Source organism: Cygnus atratus, chromosome 5 (assembly GCF_013377495.2).
Source record: "Cygnus atratus isolate AKBS03 ecotype Queensland, Australia chromosome 5, CAtr_DNAZoo_HiC_assembly, whole genome shotgun sequence".
NCBI classification, from domain to species: domain Eukaryota; kingdom Metazoa; phylum Chordata; class Aves; order Anseriformes; family Anatidae; genus Cygnus; species Cygnus atratus.
Window position 1 is genome coordinate 7,926,787 of NC_066366.1, and position 17,343 is coordinate 7,944,129.

General features: G+C 37.4%; 1 protein-coding gene across 1 annotated transcript; it reads right to left on the reverse strand.

Annotated features, from left to right (window-relative positions):
* Positions 1-15,872: 15,872 nt before the first annotated feature.
* FSHB (follicle stimulating hormone subunit beta) lies at positions 15,873-17,059 on the reverse strand. The gene is made up of 2 exons (XM_035550218.1): positions 16,737-17,059; positions 15,873-16,109 (listed from the first exon to the last, which is right to left on the reverse strand). Exons 1-2 carry the CDS (start codon positions 16,893-16,895, stop codon positions 15,873-15,875), a joined length of 396 nt encoding a protein of 131 aa, XP_035406111.1. The 5' UTR covers positions 16,896-17,059.
* Positions 17,060-17,343: the final 284 nt, after the last annotated feature.

Genomic DNA, 17,343 nt, shown 5'->3' on the forward strand with positions numbered 1-17,343 from the left:
CAGTGTTGTGCCATTGAAAATCACACTTTCTAGTCTTTTAAATATAACAGTGGTCTGAGCAGTAATGTTTGCATTAGCAAAATAGTCAAACAGAAAACCTAGTTGAATCTACATCTAAAAGAAATGAAAAATAAAGTGCTCTGAGCATTTCTCTACTTCACTGTTATGTTCATTCTTCAGAAAGCAAGACCTACAATGTGTCCAACCTTTTGTATCAGCTTTCATTTCTTCATTTTCTGGTGCATTTGAAGCAACATGTTATGCATGTAGTTTTCTCTGAAGCATGAGTTAAGAGCTAAACTAGAGCAAACAACTTCAGGCTGCTTGCTTTGTTATTACTAAAAACTACCTCAAACTGTTCCTTTCTCTCCTTTACACACTAATTGTAGTCTTTCTGGTGGGAATATAGTGCTGCTGTATTCAGACTTGGTTTGTCCTCTCTACAAGCTTCTTCTTCTTCTAACTGCTTGCCCCTTGATATCCTTTCTGTTTTTTTTTTTTATCCATCAAGTATCTTCTGAACAGTGAGCTCACATTATTATCTTGCAGTTTATGGAAAATCTGTGGTCTCTGTTAAGCTTCCCTCGACTGTTCAGTTCAGAAGGTCTTCAGAGCTATCACTTTTTCATGCTGTTGTCTCGTTTTTTTAGTATCAGTATTTTTGATACTCAGAGAAAGGTGTGCTGTAAGAAGATCAGCTAAGCTACTCTGTTAGAATTGGCATTTCAATTGCTATGACGATAGCTTCATCCTGAAATGAGGATCTGCCCCCAGTGATGTTAGGATCTTCTGTAACAGCTACGCGGTGTAAATACACTAGGGGATGCTGCAGTTACACAGTTTTTCTTTAAAGTTTTCTTGCTGATGATTGTACAAGCATATCTGCTGCCCTGAGAAGCATAAAAATGAAAGCATTCCCATTAGAGTAGCAGGCAGGAGGGCTGTTAATCAACTGAGTGTCTTGCTAAAGAGAACTGAGAAGTATTCCTCAACTCAGGCTTGATCCAGAGCCCATTGAGGTCAGCAGGTGTCTTTGAATTAGATACAGCCTGCAGTGTTTCAGATGAAACTAACAATAAAGCAGAAACTGCCATGGCTGTTTGTTTTAATTGATTCTCCCATCACTTGATCTTTGGGAAAGAGGTAGATCGTGTTAGTCAGTTTTAGTACTTCTTACTGGGAGGTCTGAGTCTTTCCTGGCACAGAGAGTTTAATACACCACTGTACTGCTGATTCTGTGACTCTGTGCACCATTGAACAGGACAACGACCAAGTAAGTTACAGCTTTGATACAAATCTGTTTCATTTGAAAATAGAATCATGGAATCGTTTAGGTTGTAAAAGATCTCTAAGATTGTCAAGTCCAACTGTTAACCTAGCCCTGCCAAATCTACCGCAGGACCATGTCCCCAAGCACCACACCTACATGTCTTGAATACCTCCAGAGATGGTGACTCAACTATATCCCTGGGAAGCCTGTTTCAATGCCTCACAACCCTTTCAGTGAAGTAATTTCTTACCATCCAACCTAAAACTCCCCTGGTGCAACTCGAGGCCATTTCTTCTTGCTATATCGCTTGCTTCCTGGAAGAAAAGACCAACCCCCACCCTTCTACAACTTCCTTTGAAGTAATTGTAAAGAGTGATAAGGTCTCCCCTGAGCCTCCTTTTGTCAAGGTTAAATAGCCACAGTTCCCTTAACTGCTCCATATAAGACTTGTTCTCTAGACACTTCACCAGCTTCCTTGTCCTTCTTTGGGCACTGTGAGTAGTGAAGGTAGAATTAGATAAAGGAGCATAGTTCTAGCTGTGTAGATTATCTTGTTCAGCCTGAGATGTTACATTTCATAGGATCTCTCTCCTGCTGTAGGATTCTGTCTCAGCCTCTACATGCATCCTTCAAGAGCATTGTCCTGCCAGAGCCTCTGAGAACATACTGTCTTAATCTTAGTGTGCTACTGGCTTATCTTCAGTAATGCCCTGAAATCTCATCGTACTATGTTTTTACTGCAGAGGTACCATGCATCTTCTTCACATGCAACAATTTACAAAGACTTTACTCGACTCTCAGGAGGACACTGAAATTACACTGCAGTTGTTTGTTGTTGTTGGGGTTTTCTTGCTAACTGGATACTTTTAATAATTGCAGAGTGGCTGAATGCCCAGATCAGTGCTTTGATAATTTTCACCCTACTTGAATGTTAATCTTGCATTCCTTATGGGCCAGTCTGCATGGGTGAAAAATAAAGCTTCAGGTAGAGGATTATCTTTGTCAGGGACTGAGTGAGCATCTGAAGTAATGGAATTGGTCTTGCAGTGACAGTGAGACAATCATATTTCATAGACTGCTCACATATTATAAAATATGTACTCCATGTTTTCTAAAATGAAAAATTGCAGTTTTCACTGTCCTGCATTTTCCTTCCCTTTATATGTTTTCTTACGTTACTTCCAAGAGATTGGGATTTCTTTTCTGCGTGCTGACTACTTCCATATGATTCAGTGAATATTGAATCCTTCCTGAAAATAAACAGTCAAGAGAGTGAGTGCCAATGCCTCATATTCCTCCATCTGGGCGTGGAGGAGTGCCATCTTGTGGAGTTGTTCTTGTATTACTCTAAACTAAAATGGGTGACTTCTGCGGGTTTGGTGAGTGCTTCCTTTGCCTCGGGGGGATACCTGCACATTTATCCTGTCATGAGTAGTAGAATGAACCACCAGGCTCTAAAGCATTATAGAGAGGAATAAACAATTCATAGCTTTAAAATAAAGCTTTAAAATAACACAGATACTTACAGACAGATTGTCAAGGAGACAAGTTAATATTCCTGATCAATGTGTTAAATATCTATCTTCATACATCATAATATTCTTTTTACTGGCATCACAATAAAGGAGCATTTGAAAGGAAGATATGAAGGAGAACCACAAACTGCCTTTTTGCATGTGTCAACTCTAAACTTGATGACAGAAAGTATACAGGTGATTATCTGGAAAATTAACTACTAGATGATGGAAGCTGTCACTGTAGCTTGATCAGAGACCTCTAAATACTTTATGAGAGGTGACGGGTAGGAAGGATTGATCCTAAAGAGCCTTGAAAGTGATGGCAAAAATGTCTTATGGTTGGTAAAATAGAGAAGGCGCGGTCAGTGTAAGGCTGCAAAAAGCAATGACACAGGTAGGTTGGCAAGCGAGGCTGATGATCAGTGCAGGAGCATTCTTCATAAAACTCTTGTCTATAGAAAGCCCAAAGGTTTACTATTTTTCCATGTGTTTTACTGCTGTATGTTAATATAATCGCTGACAATTTTTTCTTTTTTCCTTCTGTCAAATGTTTTGTTATTGGACAATATCACTTGGGGGAAGACATATTCTCTGGAAGCTCTGCAGCAGAAATCTATCCAAGGAAACAAGAATATCCCCTATATGACATAGATGTTTACAGATGTTTATATATAGCATAGATGAAACAGCAATGCTTAATTCTCTGAGTTTCTGTTGGTTTCTTAGCACACAGTAACTGTATAACTTGAGTGATGTTTCACTTGAGTGGAAGTAAGTAAACAGGCAAATACTGTCCTAGGAATATGAAATAACCCCCTTGTCTGAGGTCATATAGCGTGCCTGATACCTATTGTTTAGTATCTGCTACATTGCCATTATTTGCTGCTATCTAAGAAGAACAATTTTTAGGAACCAAGTTCTGTGAGTATATTTGGTTTGTTTATTCCCCTGCCCACCCGCAATGAATGTGCTTCTGCTGTGATCAACTAGTTTCAGTCTCTCTTTTTACTTAAGTTAAATTATTACATCAGGAGTATGAATTTCTGTTTATATGTGAGAATGATCATATGAAGGAAATTTCATATTTATACCTGTGCTTAGTGGTATCAGGAAGATAAGGACATACAATGTGGCTTATGTTGGAAAGCCAAGTCCCCTATTTGGGTCCCAGCATAACTAAAATATCTAAATACATGTCTGTGACAGAAATTTGACAGTAGCTATGTGATCTGGAAAAGCATGTACAAATTCCGTAGGTGATGCATCAAGGATAAATCCTTAGTTAGTTTCTTTTTAAATCTTGTGCTTCAGTTTCAAATAATTGATAATATTTAGTGACACGGTGCTGTCACATGATAAATAGTTAGCTCCATTTCATCTCTTTTCAGCTTCCTGGGAGGGTCATAATAATGTGATAGAGACCAAAGATGTTCTTAAGTTACAATGGAGTTGAATTGACTACTTATATCATAAAGATAATGAGAAGTCATCCACAAGTGAGTTTTGGAATTAAGCACAAGACATTTGATTTGCATAAATTCATTGCTGTGCTTAATGCTATATAGGCAAATCAGAAAAGATTGTATGTTCAAAAGTTCAGTTGTGGTTTCAAGTTTGTCTTGTTTTCAGAAAAGAATTATGCATTAAGGAAGGACTATTCAAATGGGGGAAATCTTATAAGTTGGTTGGAATTTCAGAGCCTAGCTTCAGGAAAGTGATACACAGACTCATAGCTTGATCTGGTGAGATACCTGAGGACATATTTGTGTACCACCGAGTAAATCAGACTTAGGAAACCTGAGTTGTGGAGATTTTAATTTAGATAGCTAAAGCTGGGTTCCTGAAAGGATTGCTTACAATGAATTAGTGTGAATTGTTTTGGAAACTCAAGTGTTCACCAGGAAAATCTGTCCGGCCTTGGTTTGCCAATGAATTTTACTCTAGTGCAGGTGCCACATAAAGGTCATACTCATCCAAGCAAAGAAAAACATTACTTGAAATCAAAACTTTATGCTCAATGAATGCCAAAGGGTGTCTGAGCTGAAGAGGTGAAAGGGAAAATTATCTTTTGTTCTATGGTGAATGCAGACTGTGTGAGTTTCATTACTCATATGTGCATTTCTTCTTCTCACAATATCAATTTCATTCTCCGTTCTTGCTAGAACAGCAGTAAAATAGACTCAGTGTGGTACTCAGCAGATGTAGGTGGAAAGCCACTTAAAGAAGCATTTGAAAATACCAGTGGTAGCTTATTTATAGAGTTTATTGTACCTCTTTCTGATCTGGAGGGATTTACTCATAAACACAGTTTTTTCCAAAGAGAACCAGATTTGGGAGTCCTTCAGAAAGTTTTTATTTTATCTTCACTGCAGAATACAAGCATTGTATAGTTGTGCATGAGCTAACTCACTTTTGTCGTATGTCCTTCAGCTGAGAACTTTTAAGAAGAACACAGTCTGTTGTGCATTTAAATTAAAGGCAATATTGAAAATAGCCATTTAGCATCTTAAGCAGAAGATGAATTATCATAGAAGCATAGAGTGGTTTGGGTTGGAAGGGACCCTTAAGGATCATCCAGTTCCAACCCTCTGCCATGGGCAGGGACACCTCCCATCAGACCAGGCTGCCCAAAGCCCCATCCAGCCTGGCCTTGAACACTGCCAGGGATGGGGCATCCACAGCTTCTCTGGGCAGCCTGTTCCAGGGCCTCACCACCCTCATAGGAAAGAATTTCTACCTAATGTCTAATCTAAGTCTACTCTTTTTTAGTTTAAACCATTACCCCTTGTCCTGGCACAGCTCTCCCTGCCATTTTGGTAAGGCCCTCTTTAGACACTGGTAGGCCACTGTGAGGTCTTCCTGGAGCCTTCTTTGCTCTATAACCCCATACTTTCTCAGCCTTTCTTCATAGGAGAGGTGCTCTAGCCCTCTGATCACCTTTGTGGCCCTCCTCTGGATCCACTCTAGCAGGCCCATGTCCTTCTTGTGCTGGGGGCCCCAGAGCTGAGCACAGTACTCCAGGTGGGATCTCATGAGAGTGGAGTGGAGGGGGAGAATCACCTCCCTCAACATGCTAGGTATGCTTCTTTTGATGCAGCCCAGGATACAGCTGGCTTTCTGGGCTGCAAGCACACATCGGCAGCTCCTGTTGAGCTTTTCATCCATGAGCACCCCCAATTCCTTCTCCACAGGCCTGCTCTATATCCACTCATCACCCAGCCTGTATTCATGTTTGGGATTGCCCCAGCCCAGGTACAGGACCTTGCATTTGACCGTGATGATGGCTCTTGGTATCTTATGTTATTGCCATTTATTGAAATTTTAACTTTTGGACATGCAGTATTGTGTGCACAAACATGAGAATGCAGCTATGCATCCAGTTAATATTACAGCAAAGCTATTGAATAACTGGATATATGCATACTCAGTCTGCAAATGGGAATAAGGTGGGTATGCAGCTATCCACATAATTTGGAAAGCAGGCATGATTTCAGGTGCTTGTGTGAAAGGAATGAGAACAGTTACTGACATGAAAACTCTACTAGAATTGCACTTCAAAAGGCTTTATACTGAGTACATGTGATTTCTTAATGAAGTCATGATAGAAGATGTGCAGGAATGTCTCTTTCTGCTACTAGCAGTAGGCAAAAAATGTGGTGAGGAAAGCTGCTTTTTTTTTTTTAAAAAAAAAATTTGAGTACAAGTGTAAAATACCCAAATAACTTTTTTTTAATATTTTTTTTATTTTTTATTTTTTTTTACCTTTTTTCTTGAAAGTCTTAAGAGAGTTACACAGCCTGAAATCTTGAGCATCAGTTAAGAAAATGAAGGGGCAGTAAGATATGTCTCACTGGCGATCTTCTCGATGCCATAAACAAAGGCCAAAGAAGACTATTCTGCTCTTGAAGTTGAAAGGGTAGTGCTGTTTTGTTAAACAGTTGAGAAAACTTACAAAGCCTTGTGGGTCTCAAGCCAAATGAGACTCAGATGGGACTGACAGTTGACTTCATGAGAGAAACTGTACATATCCCTGTTGTTAACAAACAAGATATCTAGCATTTTAAATTTGACTTTTGAGTCTATGTAAACAGTAGAAACTGATGCTTCATAAATATTCACCTGTATTATTTGCTCATGTCTGTTAGATTATGTGATAAAAGCTCATTTGCATACCCAGAAAAGCGCACAGAGACGGTGGCAGGTGGGGGCAAAGCAATGCCCTGCCCCAGCTACTGACAGGCCCATCGCAGGAGAGCCTCAGTCCATCAGAGGCTCCTCTCTGTAAGCCCCGAGGAGCACAGAGGCACAAAGGCAGGTGGGCACCTAAATTAAAGACTCGAAAGAATGGACTGCCCTGTCTGGGTCAACTGGGGCCAGCCCCAGTTTCCTGGTGTGAAAGCTCATTAAGATGAGTCAAAACTGGAGCACCTTTTGGTGTGAGGGGGGTTGCTGCCTTAGGCAACAATGCAGGGGAAGAGTAATATTTATTGCCATGTCATTACTTACACGCTGGTTGGAGTGTACCAGGAAAACAGGTCCCTTACTGTGTTCCCTCATTAATACGAAGAAGTGGTGTAACTAATAAGGCATCTTGCTTTCTAGTCTTGTTGGATTGTTCGGTTTTGGAAGTATTACTGACTTTTAACTCCAAATACTAAATATTCTAGCCAATAGTTGTAGATAGCCGTCCATGATTCATCCATTATCTGTACAAACTGGACCTGAAACCCATGTAGTCAAAACACTTACTAGCATCTACTTGAAAATAATTCACAATTTGAAAGAAGAATTAAATTGCATAAATGAGAACATCAGGAATCAGCTGAGGTAAACAGGAAATCCTTTGCCAGCGCAGACCTGTTGTTCACCAGGAGAATGTGACGTATTTCAAGCAGAAGAGTTGTTTTGTGGCACAAAGCTCCTGATGCGTAAAAGATCTTGTTTCAGTGCTTTCCCAACAGCTGTTTGCATAATGGTTTTGTAGCCATGTAACATAATAAGGATTTATGTAGTAATGCTGTATCAAGACTGGAAGGGATTTCCCAGTTTAGTTGTCTGTTTTCAAAATCTTGGCAGGTCTACATTAGGCTCTTTTCATCTAGTAGTAGAGTTATAATTCAATTCTTGTCCTTTGTTCTTCCTTTTTTCATGGGCAATAAGCTTTTATTTTATTTTCAGACCAAATATTGGATACATTTTTAATAAACTGGTGTAGTTTAATAATATTGCCAGTTGAATTATGCTTCAAACTGTGCTTTTGTGTGGCTTTGCTAAAGTTAGAAGTCAGGAGGTCCTAAAGTCTTTCTTACTGATTGTCATATCCTTGGGCAGGTTACTTTTCCTGTTTTGAAGTTGATGGGGCTGCAGATGTAAATTGCAGAATTGTTGGTTACTAACCTCCCCCCCCGCATACTGATGTATCAAGAAAGAAAAGATCTTTTTTTTTTACTTTTTTGTGCTATTAGTATTACCTAGTTTGAGATGTGGCAAATAACCCGAAATAATGTGACAGAAATTAACGCAAGAGTGACATTAAAAGGAAATTTTCTAATTTGAGATCTGACACTATTCCAGTCTTCAAAGTGTTAGTGAATATTTAATGGATCAGACATCTACTGAAAGGACGTGGACTGAATTATTTAAGGGCATCTCAAACCCTTGGGTATTTAACCCCCGAAATATTGAAATTCATAACTGAGGCTTAGTTATTCTGATGTAATGCTGTTCATTCCCAGAGATACTCTTGTGCTATTTTTTTTTATTACTAAAGCAGTATTGGTCTAGAAACTACAAGCAAAATGAAATGGTTATTCTTCAGACGCTGTATAGAAATGCTTTGCAATCCCACTAGCTATCCTGATACTCTTGAAATATGCTCTGAAGAAAAAAGTGATTCCTATGAGTCTGTAAGACCATTCCAGGCAACACATTTTCCATTACCGCAGTGCTTGTTTTCAGAGGTGATGTTTGGTGCTTGCATGGAGGTGAACTGAACCTTTGTCAGACTGCTGAATCTTCATTACCTCTAATGAATTTAACACATGGATATTGGGACTTGACAGGGTAGTTTCTAACTCTGCTTAGACATATTATGGAGAAGGATACTAATTATAAGATATGTTAACTTTATTGACATCTATAGAGGCTACTGGCCTTTCTATATGTTTGTTTGTTTGTTTGTTATCATTAGAATATTTATTAGAATACCATCAGTTGAAATATTTTTTAAATAGTGGTTTTTTTAGAAAACGGACCAGAAAATTTTGTCACCTAACTTTATCTGAAATTAGGTCAGTTATGTTCTCTGGTTGTGTGTATTTCTTATTTCTGCATAAGAGAGTTGAATAAGGGTGACTGGACTTTAATAAAATGGATTCTTTTCTGGACTGCTTTTCCCTACTAGGAGTTGCTAAAATGCTAGATGGTGTTGTTGATAGTAGAAGCACTCCATTTCTATGAGAAAGATCACTCTGACCTTACATAGCTTTATGTTGTCATCTTGTCTTCTTAAAATTTTGGTACTTAGTTATAGGCTAATTAGGATAAATTGGATAAAGTTTGAGAATAATGGGTTATCACTGTATGGAAGCATCACAAAATAGCTTTGGTGGGGTCAAAATCTACAATAGCCAATGTAACTTGTAAATAAATTGTTGTGTATTGGTGTTTGTATGAATATATGCCTTAAAAAGACAGTCCTCTGCGTGTTGTACACACTTACTGACAAACACTGACTAGATTGTGCATAGACAGGAGCTGGTTTCATTATACTTTTACATTGTCCCTGAACTAAGCATCTCAGCATAAAGTGGTTTCAAGTTCCAGACATAATAATCCAAGTATATGAACACATCCAGCTACTCATAGATAAAGATCTACTTGTTGTAAGGCTAGATTGCATAAACAAAGCCAATGTGGTAAAGGTGTATACATTCACATTGATGGTGTAAGTCAGTCTCCCATCTGAAGCGTTAGATTGTATGTGACTGAGAATTCTCACGAAGATTCAGATGTTTATCCTAAAAGGAGAAGTCATTCAGTGAAGAAGAAATTTATAGATTGGACCAGATCAATTGCTTGGTAGGATCTGTCTTGGATACTACTTGGAAGTGGTGGCAGAGTTCATTTGTAAGCTGTCTTCATTATTTCTTAATCATTACGCTAGCTGAAATGCAGACCCTACTTTTGCGTTATATGGAATCGTCACGCCATTGATGTTCTTAAAGGCCTGCTTGAAAAGGCTAGTGCTGCCAGGGCATAGACCTAATCCTTAGCCTTTTGCATCATTGACAAAAATTTTGACAGTGTCTAAACCAAAAAAAATTCTTTCTTGTTTCTTAACGTTTTTCTTCATTATCATATTATTCTGACTAGGAATTTCCACAACATTCACACAAGCATGAAGACCTGCCAGTGTTTTACTATGAGAGAAGGAAACAATGAAAACTAATACCATAATTGAATGAAACTTTTTTTTTTTTTTAATACACAGAGCAAGGGAAAAATTGGATTTCTCAAGTTGTTCAAGTTTTCTCTTACAGAATAACATTATATTATGTATGTAATACCTCTGGAAAAACAGTATTTTTCAGTGAGTTAAGAAGTCACCAGTGTGAAGTAAAAACTTTGTTCTTGCCCTTTAGAGTTGTAGCATGTAAGAAAACCAATAGTTAAAGATGGTAAAGCATAGCTAGTTAATTCTGTCTCTTCCCCACCTACACATAATAAAACACTGACATTTGATTTCTTGAAAGTATGTTCTTTCTCTAACCCTGCTGCTTTGTTTGCTGTATTTCCCAGAGACTGCAGCCTTGTGAGCTGCTGTAATGTCTGTCAGTATAAGTCACATTGAAAGACCAAGGCTTTGATAGCTTATGTTAATAACATAAATTGAAGAGAAACATGAGATACACAGAAAAAAAATTATAGATCCCATTGCCTGAGTGGAGGGGAGCCACTAATCTCAAGGCTACCATCTCCAAATGAATTTTTCAGGTTAACTGCTCAGCTCTTTTTTTCTTTATTTGTAGTTTCAAACAAGATGTTAATTGTATTTTTAATGAAAATAAAGTGTGTGGCTAAATATTGCATATTGCAAAAGCAAAATGCACTTCCTGAGGTGTGAGGGTGAAGAAATATGGCATAGTAACCACACTCTCAACTGTCTTTCCTTTTCCCATATAAATAGCCCCAGATAAGTGCTGCCTCTACCTCACAGGTACAAGCCATGATTCTAACGTTTCTGTTTTCCACCTATTGTTTGGACTTACCTCTCTCTCAAGTTAGATTTATATGTTTTTTTTTGTTTTTGTTTTTTATGACTAATAAATTCTTATGTGTCAGTTGGGTTAATACCAGATGGCATTTATATATATATGCTTTACTTATGGCAAAAAAATATATGTTGTGAGCCTGGTTATATGCCAACATTATAAAGACAAGTGGCAACTTGTTTTAAGATAGGATTAGAGGTTTACAGATTTTAGTCAGAGAATAACAGCTGAGCATTGACAGCAGTGGGGTGATGCTATTATGCTGATGCTTTATTAATGGCTTATAGGTGAGGAATGTGTTTTTCTTTGCATCCCTGTAAAATTGGGGTGTGCTTTATACCTAAAAGGCAGTTAGGATTAAATGGTCATTTCAATTAGTAGGACTATGAATACTGCTGCTGAACTTCATGTTCCCATCTTGATGTCTGGAGAGCTTCAAGTACGACTGGCACAGACACTCATAAGATCAAGGTCAAACTGTCTGCATAATAAATGATAGAAAATATTAATTCACCCATAGATGTGGTGACAGAGATGAATAATCTTCATGCAGTTTATCTGTACATCTGGGTATTTGAAAGACTCAATTAATTACAACATATTGAATCCTACATTGTGTTCCTCTCAAAGGTCTTTAAGGGACAGTTCAATGCTATGTACTGCCTGCCTCTATGCTGCATGCATTCAGCAGGGGATTATAAGTAACAGTTTTCCAGGTTTCCTGCTTTCAAGCAAGAAAAGAGAGAATTTTATTTACCTGGGAGTAAATAAATTGTATAAGAGTGAAGATAGGTTAACCCATTTTAGTTTTTTCTACCTCAGGGGCATGACGTTTCTCTAAAAAGTTAATTTCTATAGGTTGGTGACTAAATGCTGACATATTACAAGCTGTTTTTTTTTAGAGCCTGCCTTTAAAGTTAGAATTTGTATGAGGTTTTTGAAAAGTTCTGTGTCAGCAGAACAGTTGTATTGAAGCTGAAAACTTTTACCTATTGATTTCAGTGGAAAGGGTTAGGCCCATGGTGAGAACTTTTGCCAATCTCCTTCTGAATATATTAGGAATGTGTCTAACAGCTTTCCCACCAATTTACTACTTAGTAGCATATCATACTAAGACTTACTCCTCCTGACAGAGTCGCCATTTATTCATCATAATAGCACTAAGCGAACATCATACGAACTACTTCTTAAATATTTTTCTTAAATAATAATTCCAAGCAGATTTTAACCTCAAAGTACACTAAATTTTTTGAAAAACATTGAAGTGTAATTAAGTTTAATGAAATGATTATTGGGAACTGAATGGAAAGTGAGCTTTGATTAGACGAAGTCTGTTGGACAAACTGTTGAAGGTAGTAGTCCATGGTATCTTCAAGTCAAGCCAGCCTTCTGTAAGAATTTCTGAATTTGTCAGTGAAACTACTGACAATGAAATGTTCGTAATCAGTCTATAGAACAGCAAATAACTGTTGACTTGATGTGGAATGGATTTTACTTTGGAGTAGAATATCATTGCTAGTTTCATAAAAATAGAGGTGTGCATTCAAGGCTTGCTGTTTTTAACAGAAAGATTTCAGTGGGACTTGCATGTTTTCTAAACCTTTTTTTTTTTTTTTGTATGATCAATTATGACCAGAGAAAGAAGCTAAATTCAAGAATTTATTCTTCTACTGATCTCCTATTGATATATTGAAATGCATAATGCTTCTGACGCATGAAATACTCATCTTTTCAAAAGCCAGCTATATGGAAGAGAGTCTGGTAGAACTCATCTCTAAGTACTGGACAGGGGTTGAGAAAGCATTTGAAAGAGGTATTTTCAAAGGCAGTACTTCGCTTGTGCTTATATGGAGAGCACCTTTATATGAGAGGTTAATTTTTATATGAAGTACCTTTTTCTTTACATCTTTCTGACTCTAGGTCTTGGTATTTTACTCAGCATTGGTACCTAAGATGTGTGAGAGATAAGAAGTGAGTCTGGAGGCTTGAAATGGTACATGATTAGGAGTTTTTTGCTAGCATTCTGATATTAACTTTACTACTCTTTTGACTACAGTTGTTGCAGTTCTGAGGTTCTGAATAGATTCCTTTGCAAAATGAAAATGAGTGGTTGCAGTTGTCTGGTAGATGAAATAATACCTGTACAATTTTTGTTTTCACATGCAAGCAAATTCATGACAGTTGTGGATTGAGCTCTGGAGAAGTTCTAATCCGTATAGTTCAAAAAATATGTTCGTAATAATCATTATTCTGATTCACAATTCTGTTGTGTTGAAACTAAAAAAATATTTCATCGTAATGTTACCAGATCAGGCTAAAGTGTATCAATCTTTTATTTAATGTGATTAGGATATGTATTTTTTGGCAAAGCAAAAAAAAAAAAAAAATACGGCTCAGGTGGGTATATTAGTCCCATGAAAATACTTCTGGGGAAGAAAGGTGTGGTTTAAAGCATAATTAAGTGGACAGATGGACTTTTGATGGACTTCTAAGGTTTTAGTTTTCTAATTAAGAAAGACATACATAACACAAGTGCAACAAAATTGTTTTTATTATTCCAAAGTGCACAACAGACAGTGTAGATGTTTACAGATATAAAGCATATATTTTTCCATACTTTTTGCTTCAAGCTCCTCTGTTTTGCAATTTTTATTCAAAATTCCCTCATCCAGATGAAATAATTCCTGATGTAAACAATATATTTGTATTTAACTGAAGTCAACTCTTGCTTAAAATTGAAATTACACACAATTTGATTTACCTATTATTTTACCATTTTTAAAACTTCACTAGACCGAAGAAAATGCCCGTGATGATACAACCTATAAATAAAATTAAGTTACGAGAGCTAATATCTTACAGTAAAACAGTTACAAATGAAATAAGTTAAAATATCTGTAATAAGAGATATCCAGAGTAACAAATTCCCTTTCAATAAACATTTGTGTAAGGGTCTCAAAAACAGTCATGACAGCTGGTAGAGTAATACCAAAATAGTGTTGGAAGACACCTCAAGAGGTGGTCTACTTCCTTCCCTTGCCTCATGGCAGGTTAACTTTATTGCTGTCATTCCTGATAGGTCAACATGTTATTGAAGACCTGCCACTACTCCACAGACCCCCTTCCCTCTTCTTTCCTTCACCTAACTATTTATTTCAGTGTCTATTTGTCTTTTCCTTTTGGGAGATTTGCTAGTGACTACTCTGAATCTTGCATTAGTTGTTCTGTTTGCTATGAACATGGCAAACTGACTGTTCCTTTTCTCTTTGTAACAGTCTTCAAGCATGCAAAAAGTTTCACTGTTTTTTTCCCCTATTACCATCCATAAGACAAACAACTACACTTTAAAAAAAATATCTTTCTTCTAAGTCATGTTATTTAGGTCTCTACTCATTCTTATTACTCTTCTGTGGACTTTCTCCAGTTTTTCAATACCTTGATGTTCTGTGTACAAAACTGGAAATAACATCTTGTCTGAGGCCCTTAGAAGATTGAACAGAGTAGTGGATGTAGATTGTGCATCATGTCAGCTCTGCTCCTGTTCTTACAGGTCACCTTTTCCATAGTAGTGTGGTACTGTTGACTCATACTTAGCTTGTATAACCTCCAAGTCTTCTGTTCAGAACTGCTGTTGAACCAGTTGCTGTCAGTTGTGTATTTGTGTAGGTGGTTGTCTCTGTTGAAGAGACGTATCTTCTTTTTTTCCTGGTAGGATTTCATTCTGTAGATTTCTGACCATTTTCCGAATAATTTTAGATAACTTTCCATTCTCATTTAGATCTCCAGCTTGCTTCCAGCCTGTCCCATTCATACTGATTGCTGCAGAATTGTATGAATTCACTTCAATCTGAGAGGCACTACTGCGAATGACTTTGAAGGTATGCTCTCACACCAGGTTTGCAGTACCAGGGTCAGATTCTTCTAGATTCATCCCTAAACCATTCATGAGACTCCTCTATTAAATAGCATTGAAATAATTCTCATTCTTAAGTTCTCTTGCATAATAAGAGGAAATCCAGCATTTCAAATGCATGGCAATTTTTTTCAGAATTGTTTAACTGACTTAGGACATTTGTTTACCCAGGTGAAGGTAAACAGCCAAGCATTTCAAGCAGCAAGTTAGCCAGGTAGGACCTGGATTTCATGTCATTTGTGTCACTGTGTCATTGAGCCTGAGCTAACAATCCTTAATGAGAGAGCACAAGAGTTTGGTGACTTTCAATATTTGAACACAGGATCTGCGCTCTTAAATAAACATGCTGTTATTGTTTAAAGAACATAATGACTAAGAAATATTTTGTCAAAAAAAAAATGAATCAGAATCTCATCTGAGAGAGGTTTACAGTCCAACTAGTAGCTAGTAATACTATCGATGTTGGATCTGATAAAAACCAGTGCTGCAAGGCTTTTTAGGATAAGTGAATTCTAAGGAGAGATGCAAGGCATAATAAAGGCATGGAAATTGTGAACTTTTTAAAAGTATAGGATAGCATGGAGTGAGCCAAGTGAACTAAGCTGTGGAAATACAGAAATATAAAGAATGAAGGTGGAATAGAAAAGAAGAGGAGGCAAGAGCGGAAGGAACCATAAGCAGCATTCTATAGACATTCTATAGAAAGTGATTTTAAGGAAACTAGAAGAAGTAGTGAAGGCCTGAAGAGAAGTATAGTCAGTAGCTCTCCATTTTAGCCTTAAAAATCTTTTTCAGTCTTGTCAGTTTCTAAATAGCCTTGGCTATTAACTTCCACTTAAGCCTGGTCAGCACTATTTAGAAGAGCACATATAAAGCCAAACTGCTATCTCAAGTACCCTTCATTGGTTACTTCCATTCTGACTGAAGGAGCAGTAGGATGGCCCCAGTCCCCTCACAGTGCAGTCAGTGCTGTCAGTGTCACAGGTCTCACAGTGGCACTCTGTAGCTACCGGGTATGAATAAAAAGATTCAGGATGGTCACCACAGCCAGGGATCTTCACTGTTTCATACACAACCTCCTTGAAGGTACATGTTTGCTGAACGGATGATACTGGTGGATATTTATATACCGGATCCTGAAAATTACAAGAAGGAAATATTTATTTAGAAATTTGTCACGGGGTAGAATTCTTTGTTTTTACAAAATAGATAAAAGACCTAATGTGAAGTCTTGTAAAACCAGTGGGGAAAATCCTGCTGAGATAAAAAGGATTTGGATTAGGCTATTTGAATTGCACCTAGATCCATATACTTCTCCTTTCAGGAGAATGGTTGTGCAAGATAGGTTTCATACCATCACCAGACAACCTTTGCAGATCAATGGCTTGATTCTTCAAATTATTTTCTATTGGAAAAGTAGAGTCTACATAGTGATCGCTGCTTTATTGTGTCCATTTGCGACCACAAACTGAACAGAAGGCAGAGATCCAGATTCTCATACTTTCAATGCTAGTTATACAATATAAACAATGTGTGCAGCCAAATAAAGATCTGAATTCAACTAGTATCTTTTCATTCTTCCCGTTACCGTTCAGACTGTCAATGTATCTACTTTCCTATCAAATAACACAGTCATTATTCAGCCTGTTCTTTCACAAGGCTCATCCTGCCCATGTGTTCATTATGAACCGGAGAAATTGGTTATTCATACATCACTTCAGTACTTAATTTTGATGCGTGAATTTTAAACTTAAGATTCTCACCCTTGTGAAGCAGTATCCTGAGCACCACGTGGCATTCACTGTAATACAGAATTCACATTCTTCTCTTTCCACTGCTATAGTAATATTGGTGAGCTCACAGCTATAGCAACAAATTGCTTTCCAGCAAAATAACAGCACATAGCAGTTAAGCGTCTTCATCCTGTGCGTAAAGCAGAAAATGGATCTGTATTGGAGAAACGTATAATTATTTTCAACAGGAAATATTTATAGAAACAGGGAGGAATTAAGTCTTCATATTACCTTCAAGTGTTTCTATAATAGCAAGCTTTCACAGGATAAAGTAATTAAGTAGATCTATCTGTATGTTTATTGTTAAAGGAGTTTGATTTTCCTAAGCAACTGAAATGGTATATCAGCAGTCTTTGCAGAGTAAGAACAGCTGAGCATCATACTACTTTCAATGAAATACTTTATCTAAGCTTTGGTACAGATAATGTGTCCTGTTTTTTAGGAGAAAGAAAATGAAACAAGGGGAAAAAAAGAGCAAAGGATAACTTGCTTTAAAAAATAAATTAATTGCATACAGTTTGCAATTTGAAAAAAATATTTCCAGATCAAGATCTGATGAAAACTCACCTGTATTCTA